The sequence below is a fragment of the Equus caballus genome, chromosome 10 (genome assembly GCF_041296265.1).
Source record: "Equus caballus isolate H_3958 breed thoroughbred chromosome 10, TB-T2T, whole genome shotgun sequence".
NCBI classification, from domain to species: Eukaryota; Metazoa; Chordata; class Mammalia; order Perissodactyla; family Equidae; genus Equus; species Equus caballus.
The window spans coordinates 11,001,182-11,013,130 of NC_091693.1; the positions used below are offsets into that span (position 1 = coordinate 11,001,182).

Consider the following 11,949-nt stretch of genomic DNA (forward strand, 5'->3'; position numbering starts at 1 on the left):
GTGGAGGGGATGGAGGGTCCAGCAATGGCCTGACTGTCTGGTGGTTGCAGACGTGGACGAATGCCGGAACCGGTCATTCTGCGGGGCCCACGCCGTGTGCCAGAACCTGCCCGGCTCCTTCCAGTGCCTCTGTGACCAGGGATACGAGGGGGCGAGGGACGGGCGTCACTGCGTGGGTACGGGGCTCCAAGGGGTGGGTGGGGCCAGGGTGGGGGAGAGGTTGGTCAGGCCCTGCTCCTCTCCATAGATCTCAACAAATGTGACCGTTAGGGTGTGCAATTTAGACCTTAGAATATAAGATGATCTCCATGTCAGTCAGGACTGTTCTGGTTGCAAATGACGGGAACTCTATTCATTCAGATTTATTTTGGGGGTGCTTAAAAAATACATGCATAAAGTCAGATGTTAGCTGGGGCCAATCTTCCTCAAGCAAAAAGAGAAAGATTGGCAACAGATGTTAGCTCGGGGCCAATCTTCCTCACCAAAAAACAAAACAAAGACAAAACATGTATAAAGTGTATAAATTGCCCTAATCTTAAGTGTATATAAACATTCTTTCTTTTTTCCCAACATTTTATAGGAAAGATTTCTAAACATATAGCAAATTGAAAGATTTGTAGAATGAACACCTGCACACCCGTGACCTATATCCTATTATTATTATTTTATAATATTTGTTTCTTCACGTATCTAGCCATTAATCCACCTAATTTTTTGGATAGGTTTAAAATTAAATTCTCTAGTCTCCCTAAATTCTTCAGTATGCATAGCCTTAAGCAGACTTCAGTAGGTGTTTACAGATGTTTTCATTTGAGGTTCAATTTACATACAGTGAAATGCATGAATCTTAATTGTCCGTTCTTTAAGTTTGACAAGTGCAAACACAACAGGCTTTATTTCTTTAAAGGAATTAAAACTGTGAAGTCCTGGGATCTCTGAAGTTCAGGCATACCTGGATCCAGGCCTTGTAACCAGGCTAGCCGTCTCCCTCTCTCGGCTCTGCCTCCCTCCGTGGTGTTTATTTTCAGGCAGACTCCATTTTCACGGTGACGAAGGAGGCCCAGCCCCTCCCAGCTGACATCGTCAGCTTGGCAACCCCAGAGCTAAAAAGGGAGGCTCTTTCTGGATGTTTCTAGCAAAAGTCCCAGGACTGGCTTTGATTGGCCCAGCTTGGTCACTGCCTGTCTCTGAACTAGAGAAATATAATAATCTGGCCCTGCCTGGGACTTGTGCCCATGCCTCGGAGTAGATTTAGCCCTGCTCGAAAACACATGAGTTGAAAATGGAGGAGCAGAGGGCTCCCAAGGGAAATCCAGGGTTTGTCACCAGAAGTTAAGTGGATGATGGGGTCTGGGCCGTTAAAAATACCCATTATATTTGAAAGCTCAGGATTTTAGACCTTTGAAATCTGACAAGGTTACAACCATTGACTCCGTCTCCCTTGCTGTCTCCTGCTCACAGATGTGAATGAGTGTGAAACGCTACAGGGTGTGTGTGGAGCTGCCCTGTGTGAGAATGTCGAAGGCTCCTTCCTCTGTGTCTGTCCCACCAGCCCTGAGGAGTTTGACCCCATGACCGGACGCTGTGTTCCCCCGCGGACTTCTGCTGGTGAGACAGATGTGTCTATTTAACTGATGGCTGCTGGCCCCACAGAAAAGTGATGTGGTCTGACCATTCCTGATGTGGACAGCTGCCATCAATTAAATGTTGTTGTTTTAAACAACAACAAAAACCTTTAGAATGCCCGGGTTCACATGGGTAGTGGGACTCAGTATCAGGAGAACTAGATCCTGGCCCTGACTCTACCAGATTCCTTCATTCAACAAATGTTCACAGGGCATCCTCGGTGTTTAGGCACTATTCTGGGCACTGGGGACACAGCAGTGACCAGGAAGACCACTCTGTCTTCAAGGGGCCCACAATCCAGTGGGAGTGCAGGCAGAGATATCACCAGATAGTGGCAATCCAGAGAAATCAGGGCTGGGATGGAGGAAGCACAGGCCTGAGGGAACCAGGCTGTGATGGGGAAAGGCTGAGGGGTTGTGGGAATCCAGAGGAGGTGCCTGCCTCAGCTTGAGAGGAGAGGAGGGAGGGTTTCCTGTGGGAGGAGCTGTCTGAACTGAAAGGCATAGGATGAGTAGAAAGGAGCCAGGCAAAGTGAGGGAGGGAGGGCCTTCCGGGCAGAGGACACAGCCAGAGGGCTGTAGTGTCACAGTGACCTGCTTGTGGTCAGGCGGCTGGCCTTTTCCCAGGGACACTGTGGCACATGTAAGGGTTTTGAGTGGGAGGGGGGTATATTGTATTTTGAAACCTCCCTCTGGCTGCGGTGTGAAGGTGGATTGGAGGGGGTGACACTGGGAGCTGGGAGCCTAGGGAGCAGGCCGGGGCGGGGACCTGGGCAGGAGAAGACAGGGCTGGACCATGGCAGGGGTCATGGGAGGGGAGGAGGGGTCGGTGGGAGAAAGGCTCCAGAGGCAACTGGACAGGCTATGGGGCCACCTGGGTCAGGGAGCGGTGTCCAGGCCCATGCCTGGCTTTGGGGATGAAGGCTGCGAGGCCAGTTTGGGACATGTTGGATAAGAGGGCCCAGGGAGGCATCCAGGAGGCCAGGGAAGTCCCCTCTCCTCCCTCCCAAACTGCAGCTGCGATGATTGGCAAGTCGCCTGGGAGAGTGTGAGGTGGGGAGGCAAGAGATGCAGAAATGACAGGAGGCGGGGATGGGAGAAAGCGAGACGATGACAGATGGTGAGAAGTGTGGAGTCTGGTTCTGCCACTGATGGCTGGGGGCCCTCTGGGCCTCAGTTTCCCCATCTGTAACGTGGGGGCCAGAGGCTCAGCCCACACTGGGCTAAAGCCCCTGGTCTCCCCAGGCACATTTCCGGGCTCACAGCCCCAGGCACCTGCCAGCCCCAGTCTGCCGGCCAGGCCACCCCAGCCACCCCCGCCCCGCCGGCCCAGCACGCCCAGGCAGGGCCCCTTGAGCAGCGGGCGCCGGGAGTGCTACTTTGACACAGCAGCTCCGGATGCATGTGACAACATCCTGGCGCGAAACGTGACGTGGCAGGAGTGCTGCTGCACTGTGGGCGAGGGCTGGGGCAGCGGCTGCCGCATCCAGCAGTGCCCGAGCACCGAGACAGGTGGGCATGGGCTACGGGGTGGACACACGGCTCAGAGTGGGGTGGAAATAGGTGGGCATGGACTGGCACAGGGGACCCATGTGGACACGGGGCTGAGGTACTGGTACTGCAAGGGCAAGAGTGAGCTGCCAGCCCGGTGTGCCTGGGGCTGAGAAGTGGGCACAAACGGGTATGGGTGCTGAGGGCTTGGGCGGCTTGGGCAGGGACAACAGTAAGTGCTGAGATGGGTGGTCGTGACAGGCCCAGGGCAGGGGCTGGGCCACAGGGTCTGTCTCAGGCGTGTCTCTGTGTGCAGCCGAGTACCAGTCATTGTGCCCTCACGGCCGCGGCTACCTGGTACCCAGCGGAGACCCCAGCCTCCGGAGAGGTGAGGCCAGAGTCAAGCCCCCACCGCAGCCCCAGGCCCAGCTCGGGCTCACCCTGTCTCTGTCTGTCTTCTTTCTCTCTGTCTCTCACCCTGTTTCTCTCTTGGTCTCCCCCGCTCCACCCTCCCCCAGTCCTCTGTTCTCTCTGTCTCCATCATTCCCTGTCTCTACCTCTGGGTCTCTATGGCCATCTCTGTCTCTCTCTTCCTTGGTCATACCCCGCAGACACACACTCCCCCTGCCCCTGCCCCCGCTCCAGCCCACCCCCATCTCTCATAGTGGGGGGGTGCATCTCTGATCATCTTTCCCACAGACGTGGACGAGTGCCAGCTCTTCCGAGACCAGGTGTGCAAGAGCGGCGTGTGCGTGAACACTGCCCCAGGCTACTCATGCTATTGCAGCAACGGCTACTACTATCATGCCCAGCGACTGGAGTGCATCGGTACGAGCTCCCCCCCGCCTCCCCGTGTCCCCCGGGGAACCCTCCCCAACCCTGGACCACGCCAGCTGCTCTCTGGAAGGTGGCCACCACCAGCAGGAGGTCCTTCCTGGAGTCTAGACTCCATCCATCACACTGTCAGGACGCTGGGGAAATGGGAATGAGTGGCGGGCTGCTTCTTAACTGCCCCCTCCATGGCTCCCTAGATAACGACGAGTGCGCGGACGAGGAGCCGGCCTGTGAGGGCGGCCGCTGCGTCAACACCATCGGCTCCTATCACTGCACGTGCGAGCCTCCGCTGGTGCTGGACGGCTCGCGGCGCCGCTGCGTCTCCAACGAGAGCCAGAGCCTCGGTAACCCCGCCCCCGGGCCCGCCTCGCCCCGCCCCTCGCTCCCTCGGCTCAGCCTCACGCCCCCCAGGCCACGCCCTCGGAAGGGCCACGCCCCGTCAAGCCCAGTTTAGCATGTCTGTGTGTCTGCCTCTTGGAGAGGCCAGCCGGTCTGGGGGTTAGAGGCAAAGGTTTTAGAGGAGGCTGCCACTTGCTGGGCGTGTGTACAGGTGCCCGTTGCTCGTCGCCTCTTGGGCCCCAGCTTGCTTTCTGCACACTGGGTGGATTGGCAATAGCCCCTCCTTACAGGGTGGCTGTGAGGAACCTTGTTTTTAAGGACACAGCGGGAGCTGGTCTTGCTAAGTGCTGAAGGCGCACTTCCTGTTATTATTTCCCGGTGTGTCTCTGTCTCTTTCCACCTCTCTGTGGGTTTCTGTCTTTAGGTTTTTCTCTGAATTGCTGACACTCCCTGGGTCTGACTTTGTTTCCAGGTCTGTTTCTTTCCGTCTCTGCATCTTTGCTTTCCTGGTTTTCTCTGAGTCTCTGACTCTTTAGATGTGTCTGTCTTTGGGTCCTTTCTTTCTCTCTTTTTGCCCACTGACCCAAACTCTCTTCTCCCACTTCCTGTTCCTACAACATGCCCCCCACACCTGGAGACTTCATTCAGATAATGCTCAGAGAGGAAAAGCAACTGCCCCGAGGTCATAGAGCCCTCTCAGACCCTATCTCTCAGCCACTGGACCCCTCCTGCTCTCTCGTCCTGTGTCACAGCCTCATGCCAGACCAAGTGCTGTACACACCCGCAGCTCCCTCAGAGGGCCCCCGGGAGTCAGATCACAGCCAACGACGAGGATTTGGTGATAGGCAGGGGGTGGCTGGGCTGCTCCAGCAGGGGAGGACCCGAGGACCGGTCCCACCCTGATGCATGCTGTCTCCACCCTCAGACGACAATCTGGGGGTGTGCTGGCAGGAGGTGGGGGCTGACCTCGTGTGCAGTCGCCCTCGGCTGGACCGCCAGGCCACCTACACGGAGTGCTGCTGCCTCTACGGCGAGGCCTGGGGCATGGACTGCGCCCTCTGCCCCGCCCAGGACTCAGGTACTGCCACCTGCCTGGCCGCCCTCAGGGCCCTGCCCCTCAGGCTCCAGATCCAGGCCCTCGGATTCCCAGATGGCCCCAAACTCGGCCCCTCAGACCTCTCTGTCCCAGCCCATCCCTAAACCTTGGTCCCTTATACCCCACGTCACATCCCAAACACCTCCAAGTCCCAACCACAGAAACCCCAAGGCCTGACTCAGCAGGTCCCATAGTTCCGGTCCCATGGAGCTCTGAGGTCTGGTCTCTCAGACCCTCCACTCCTGGTCTCTAGGACCCCAAGATGGCCCATAAGACAGCCCCTCTCCCAAATCCTGGACCCTTAGGCCTCAAATACCAGTTACTCAGACCCCACCATCCTGGCCCACAGACTCCTTGGTCATAGCCCACAGACCTCCAAGTCCCACCCACATCCAAGTGCCTAGGACCCCAACACACAGCCCTGGAGATCCCCAAGTCTTGGCTCTTAAAACCTCCGAGTCCCCCAGTCCTCAGCCCCTGGGCACCCAGCTGCATCCCCAGGCCCAAAGACCCGGGTCCTCAATCCTCAGACCTCCAGGGCCTGTGGCTCAGAGCCCCTCCCATACATCCTGGCCCCTCCAGCCCCGACTAGTGGTCCTGGTCCCTAAAGCACTCCCACCCCATTTCTGTGGGCCCCTAGTCCGAGCTCCCATGGGTCCCCCAATTCCAGCACTTGGACCCTGATGCCCACCTGCAGTCCTTGGTCCTCTTGATCCCAGACCCGTGGAATCCCAGTCTCAGCCCTCAGCCCTCCATCTTGGCTCCGGAACCCCTGATCCCGCCCCTCGTTTGGAGCCCCTCCCATGCCTCAGCCCAAGGCCCTCCCACCCTCTCGTCCAGCCCCCCCTCCCAGAGGGGGAAAAGGAATGGTGGGTGTGAGGCCAGCAAGGGCTGACTGCTAGGCCTGGCTCCTGTTCGCAGATGACTTTGAGGCCCTGTGCAATGTGCTGCGCCCCCCTGCGTACGGTCCCGTGCGGCCAGGTGGCTTTGGACTCCCCTACGAGTATGGCCCAGACCTAGGTCCACCTTACCAGGGCTTTCCGTATGGGCCCGAGTTGTACCCGCCCCCCGTGCTACCCTACGACCCCTACCCACCACCACCTGGGCCCTTCGCGCGCCGAGAGGCCCCCTACGGGGCGCCACCCTTCGACATGCCCGACTTTGAGGACGACGGTGGCCCCTACGGTGACTCTGAGGCTCCTGCTCCACCCGGCCCGGGCCCCCGCTGGCGCTATCGGCCCCGCGACACCCGCGGCTCCTTCCCCGAGCCTGAGGAGTCGCCTGAAGGTGGAGGCTATGCTGGTGAGCACTGCGCGCCGAGTGATGGAGACTGAGATGAGGTGTGCCGAGAGATGGAGACAGGGAGGAGGGAGGGAGAGATACAGAACCAGAGAGAAGCCCGAACGAGAGAGGCGCAGAGAGATGGGAAAACAGATACAGACGGAGGGCAGCGATGAAGAGGAACGGAGACGTTCCTGTAGAGCCACCAAGAAAGACATGAGGACAGAGGGAAGGCTGGGGAGAGCGGAGCCAGGTGAACCTCCCGGCCCCACAGCGCCCCCCACAGCCCTGAGCGGGATGGACCGCTTAGAAGGGGACACCCGGAGCCAGGGGCGCACCCCCACTGCGGGGGCATAAGGGACGGAAGGCAGAGACCCTGAGCCACCGAAGGCAGAGTCCCCACATTCTCAGCAGGCACCCTGGCCGGGCCCTACGAGGGGCTGGAGGCGGAAGAATGCGGGATCCTGGACGGCTGCGCGCACGGCCGCTGCGTGCGTGTCCCCGAGGGCTTCACCTGCGACTGCTTCGACGGCTACCGCCTGGACATGACCCGCATGGCCTGCGTCGGTGAGGGGCGGGCCGGGGCCAGCATGCGGGGGGGGGGGTGGGGGGGGGAGGGGGGAAGCCCTGACAGAGGGGGCGGTCAGGGACATCGAGGGGGCAGGCCCGCCCGGAGGGACCAGGAAGTAATTCTTGCACTGGAGTGGGGCTTGCCTGCAGAAGGCGGGGTCGGACCGGGAGGAAAGCAGAGATCTCAGACTCAGTCCAGTAACTTGCTGTGTGACCCTGGACAGGTCACTGTCCCTTGCTTGGTTTTTCTCATCTGAAAAGTGAGCATAGTCATAGAACCCATTTCATAGTCTTGAGAACATCGTTAACATGGATTTACAACGCCGCTGAGGCCTATGTGTAAACCGAGGCGCAGAAAAGAGAATTAAGGGCCCCAGGGTCTCACAGCTGTGAAAGAGCAGGGGGGCCGGGCACCCAGAGACTTTGAGAGCTGGTCTGAGAAGCCCCCGGGCAGACTGTGGGCTCTGGCGGGACGTTGGGCAAGAGGCCTCCCCACGCTGGGCCTCAGTTTGCGCATGTGTAACACGGGATCACAGTAGCTACCTCGTAGGGTTATTAGGAGGATAAAGTTAATACAAGTAATATGCTTAAAACAACGTCTGGTATAGAGTAAGCATTTGTTGTTGTGGATATCGTCATCAGTTTTATTTTCCTAATAAAAACCTAGTGACCTAGAGGCTACCATACCCATCTTACAGAACTCGAAGCTGAGGCACAGAGAGGTTAAGTCACCTCCCCAGGGTCACATAGCTAGCAGGTAGGAGTGGCTGGATTAGACTCCAAACAGGAAGCTCAGCATCCACACCCCTCTGCCCCAGGAGCGTCAGGGGCCAAGGAGGCGGCTCTCGGGGCCCCAGTCCTGAGCAGCCCTCCATGCACCCCCCTCCCCAGACATCAACGAGTGTGACGAGGCCGAGGCGGCCTCCCCGCTGTGCGTCAACGCGCGCTGCGTCAACACCGACGGCTCCTTCCGCTGTGTCTGCCGCCCGGGATTCGCACCCTCGCACCAGCCACACCACTGCACGCCCGCCCGGCCCCGAGCCTGAGCCCAGGCCTGCCCACCCGGCGCCTGCGCACTCGGGGCCCTGCCCCGCGGTCCCGCCCGCCCACCTACGCGCATGCGCAGAGGGACGCCTGCCTGGTTGGAGAGTACAGACAGACCGATGGGAGGAAGGACGCCCTTCACTGTTCCCGCCACCCCCAGCCCCGTCTACCCCCGCCACGGGGCCCGGGACTAGCCCACGGTCCCCTTCACATTCCCTCTCCTTTTTATAAAACTTTTCAATTAAAAAACACCTATTTTGTACCTTCTGCCTCTATCTGCCAATGTTTCTCAGAGTCTGGCTCCGGAGTTTATTCTTGGAGCCGCTAAATTGCATCCTCTTCTCACCGCTGACGCCGTGTCTGTCTCTTAATTCCCGTGCCTGCGTCGCTTAGTCTGTCTCTCTTGGTCTCATCTTTCTCCCTCTCCGTCTGTTTCTCTGTCTCTGTCTTCTGTCTCTTGTCTTTCTGCTTCGTCTTCTCTGCCGAGTTCTCTGTCATTGTGTCTTTTCGTCTGTTTCTGTGTCTGTCTCTTTCCTCCTCTGTCCTTTTCATTATCTCTAATCTCCAGAGAGATCTTGCCTCCCGAATTTTGATCCCAATCAGCGCGGGAGCCGCCGCCTCCCCCTGTGTGGGGCCCAGGAAGGGATGGGACGGGGCAGCCTCAGCCTCTGCTCAGGGGGCTCCCCCTTAACTGAGCCAGAAGGAACCCCAGATTTCCTCGACTCCCCAAAGCAGTCAAAAGCTATCGTGGGACCAGTGGGGTATGGGGAGGGGGCGGGGGCAGGTGTCCCCGGAAGGCTAAACCCAGACCTGGGCCTCCCACTGGGGTTTGGCTGCGGCAGAGTAGGGAGCGGCCGTCCTGGTGGGTGGCCTGTGCAAGGACGTGTGGAGGCAGGAACGAGCTGTGTGTGTGACGGTAAAGTGCCCAGCACAGACCTCTCAGTGGCCGACTTCCTGGCCATGGGGGAGTCCAAAATTCCCCTCCGGGAAAAAGGAACAAAAAACAGCCTGGAGAGGCACAAACTCAGGGTCCAGAAGATGGTCAGGAATGGAGGAGCTCGCTGGCACTGAAACCAAAGACTGTACTGAGTCATTCGTCACCCCCCGATGAGTGTTGGGGTCTCAAAGTCAAATGCTTCGGGGACCAGGCAAATGATGTTAAAGGCAAGCAGGTGCAGGATAAGAAAATCGAAGTACAGAGGCTGGCCAGGGCGCAGCGGTTAAGTTCGCACGTTCCGATTCTCGGTGGCCCAGGGTTCGCTGGTTCGGATCCTGGGTGCAGACATGGCAACGCTTGGCAAAAGCCATGCTGTGGCAGGCGTCCCACGTATAAAGTAGAGGAAGTGGGCATGGATGTTAGCTCAGGGCCAGTCTTCCTTGGCCAAAAGGGGAGGATTGGCAGCAGATGTTAGCTCAGGGCTAATCTTCTTCAAAAAAAGAAAGAAATAAAAAGAAAGAAAAGAAAATGGAAGTGCAAAGGTGAAAACACACAATCAGAGACATCCTGTGTCAGGGTTGGGGCGGGTGGAACAGAGAGGGAAATCTCCCCATTTTAAAGAATAATATTTTTTTATGACCACCCTGTGGGTCATGTATGGCCCATGAGCCACCAGTTCTAATTCTTCCAGTGCAGCTCACGTTGTGTAAAGGGGGGACGGGCGTCCTTGACCTGACCCCTACCTACTTCCTGAGCTTCAGGGGGGGTTCGCGTTCCCGCCGGGGACGCACGAGGATCATCCTCGCCGTGCCTGCTCTGCAGGAGTGTCGGGGGCAGTTCCATGAACCGCTCTGTGTCAAGTCCTTAGACCTGTGCCCAGCACACAGCAAGCAAGCCTGGGCCTCCGGGGAAACGCCAAGCCCTGTGGCCGGTCAGCGGAGGACAGGCAGGTGGCTAGACCTGTTCTTTGCCCGATCTCCCTCCCAGGTCGGGGAGGAAGCCAGACTACATCTCCTCCAACAAGACAGCGAGAAACGCCCAGCACAGAGGCCCTGACAGGACGGGGCATCAGAGCCGAGGGGCTCAAGGCTCCACAGAGAGGGCGCGGGCTGCACAGCTCTGTGCTAAAAACCACTGGAACCTACTCTTTAGCGGGGTACGTTGCATGGTGTGTGAGTTATAGTTCAACTAAACTGTTAAAAAGAAAAAAGAACTCTACAAAGGCGGCTCAGGAAGCGACCTGCCAGCTGACACAGGAACCCGGCCCAAACACTGACCTCTCATTCACTCACTCGACAAACATTTTTTACATCTGCTTTGTAATACATGAGTATTGGAAACAAAAACAAACCCTAACTCGGCCTCCGGGGCTGGGAGCTGGGGAGGGAGAGCTGACGACGCGGGGAAGAGAGCCAGATGCGGTGGTGGAGGAGGGTGTGCCAGCAGGAGGGAGCAGCGTCTCAAAGGCCTGGAGGTAAGGAAGGCAAAGTCCTTTAAATGCCTTGGTTTTTTTTCATTTGTCAGTTCTCTGTGTTGGACAATGCTGTCCAAAAATGGTGACAATTTTGGTCCCTAAGAAATCCCTGGTCCCTGCCTTCATGGAGCTCCAGTGAGGGACGCAGACATATACTGCCAGACATGACAATGTGTGCTGGGGTGGGCGAGGGGCGCAGGGAGAGGGGTCCAGGTGGGATGGGGGGCCCAGGAAGAGGGGTCAGGGCCCGGATGGGGGGCCGAGGAAGAGGGGTCAGGGTGGGATGGGGGGCCAGGTAGGGGGGCAGGGATGGGGAAGATCAGAGGCTGTGAGTGCCCAGAGGAGGCACCTGACCCAGTCTGAGAGAATGTCAGGGAACACCTGCTGGAGGAAGAGAGAGTTTCGATCTGTTTTGGGTTCTAGATCTCTTTGAGAATCTCCTGAAAGCTCTGAACGTTCACAGAAGAAAAACACACAAGCAAACGTTGTAGGCAATTTCCGAATATTCCCATTCCAGGAAGCACCTGTGCCTGGGAAGCCCCTGAGCATCCCATTCTCCCCAACAACAACCCTGCTGTATAAATATCCCACCAGGGGCCAGCCCGGTGGTGCAGCGGTTAAGTGCGCACCTTCCGCTTTGGCAGCCCGGGGTTCGCCTGTTCGGATCCTGGGTGCGGACATGGCACTGCTGGGCAAAAAGCCATGCTGTGGCAGGCGTTCCACATACAGAGCAGAGGAAGATGGGTACGGATGTTAGCTCAGGGCCAGTCTTCCCCAGCAAAAAGAGGAGGAGGATTGACAGTAGTTAGCTCAGGGCTAATCTTTCTCAAAAATAAATAATAAAATAAATGTCCCCATTCCCAGCAATGGCAATGGGGACAGGGTTGGCCAAGTACTGGGAAGCTGGGAAGCTTTGTCAAATTCCAGCGTCCTGCGGACCAGGGCATGAGGTTTGAGACGTCCAAGCATCCCTCTCACCCCCTGCAGGGCCTGGAGGGCGTGCCAAGGATCCAGCATTTATCCTGTCTACCCGCCCCCCCCCCATCCCCAGCGCAGCCCCGGCGCTGTGGGGGTCCTTGGCACCGGCCGGGACCAACGCGTTCTCCTCTGGAATGTCCAGAGGACATGAGGGGAAAAAGCCCAGGCGGTCGCCGCGCTCGAGGGACAAGAGCCGCAGCGCCCCCTGACGGTCACCGCGCGCCGGCGCATCCCAAGCCGCCCGCGCCCCCTAGTGGCCAATGCTCCTCATCAGCCAGCA

At 58.1% G+C, this 11,949-nt stretch overlaps 1 protein-coding gene across 12 annotated transcripts in view; it reads left to right on the forward strand.

The window, feature by feature from the left end:
- LTBP4 (latent transforming growth factor beta binding protein 4) overlaps positions 1-8,542 on the forward strand; it is a 29,653-nt gene extending 21,111 nt beyond the window's left edge. For 5 of the 12 annotated variants that reach the window (XM_070224461.1, XM_070224462.1, XM_070224458.1 and 2 more), the window contains 10 exons: positions 51-176; positions 1,462-1,608; positions 2,871-3,137; positions 3,433-3,504; positions 3,816-3,944; positions 4,148-4,294; positions 5,215-5,367; positions 6,307-6,687; positions 7,078-7,233; positions 8,128-8,542. In XM_070224461.1, the coding sequence (XP_070080562.1) occupies positions 51-176; positions 1,462-1,608; positions 2,871-3,137; positions 3,433-3,504; positions 3,816-3,944; positions 4,148-4,294; positions 5,215-5,367; positions 6,307-6,687; positions 7,078-7,233; positions 8,128-8,282 (1,733 nt within the window). In that variant the 3' untranslated portion in view covers positions 8,283-8,542. The remainder of the gene's footprint in view (positions 1-50; positions 177-1,461; positions 1,609-2,870; positions 3,138-3,432; positions 3,505-3,815; positions 3,945-4,147; positions 4,295-5,214; positions 5,368-6,306; positions 6,688-7,077; positions 7,234-8,127) is intronic. The other 7 variants (XM_070224463.1, XM_023649770.2, XM_023649771.2 and 4 more) reach the window with 3 other exon arrangements.
- Positions 8,543-11,949: the final 3,407 nt, after the last annotated feature.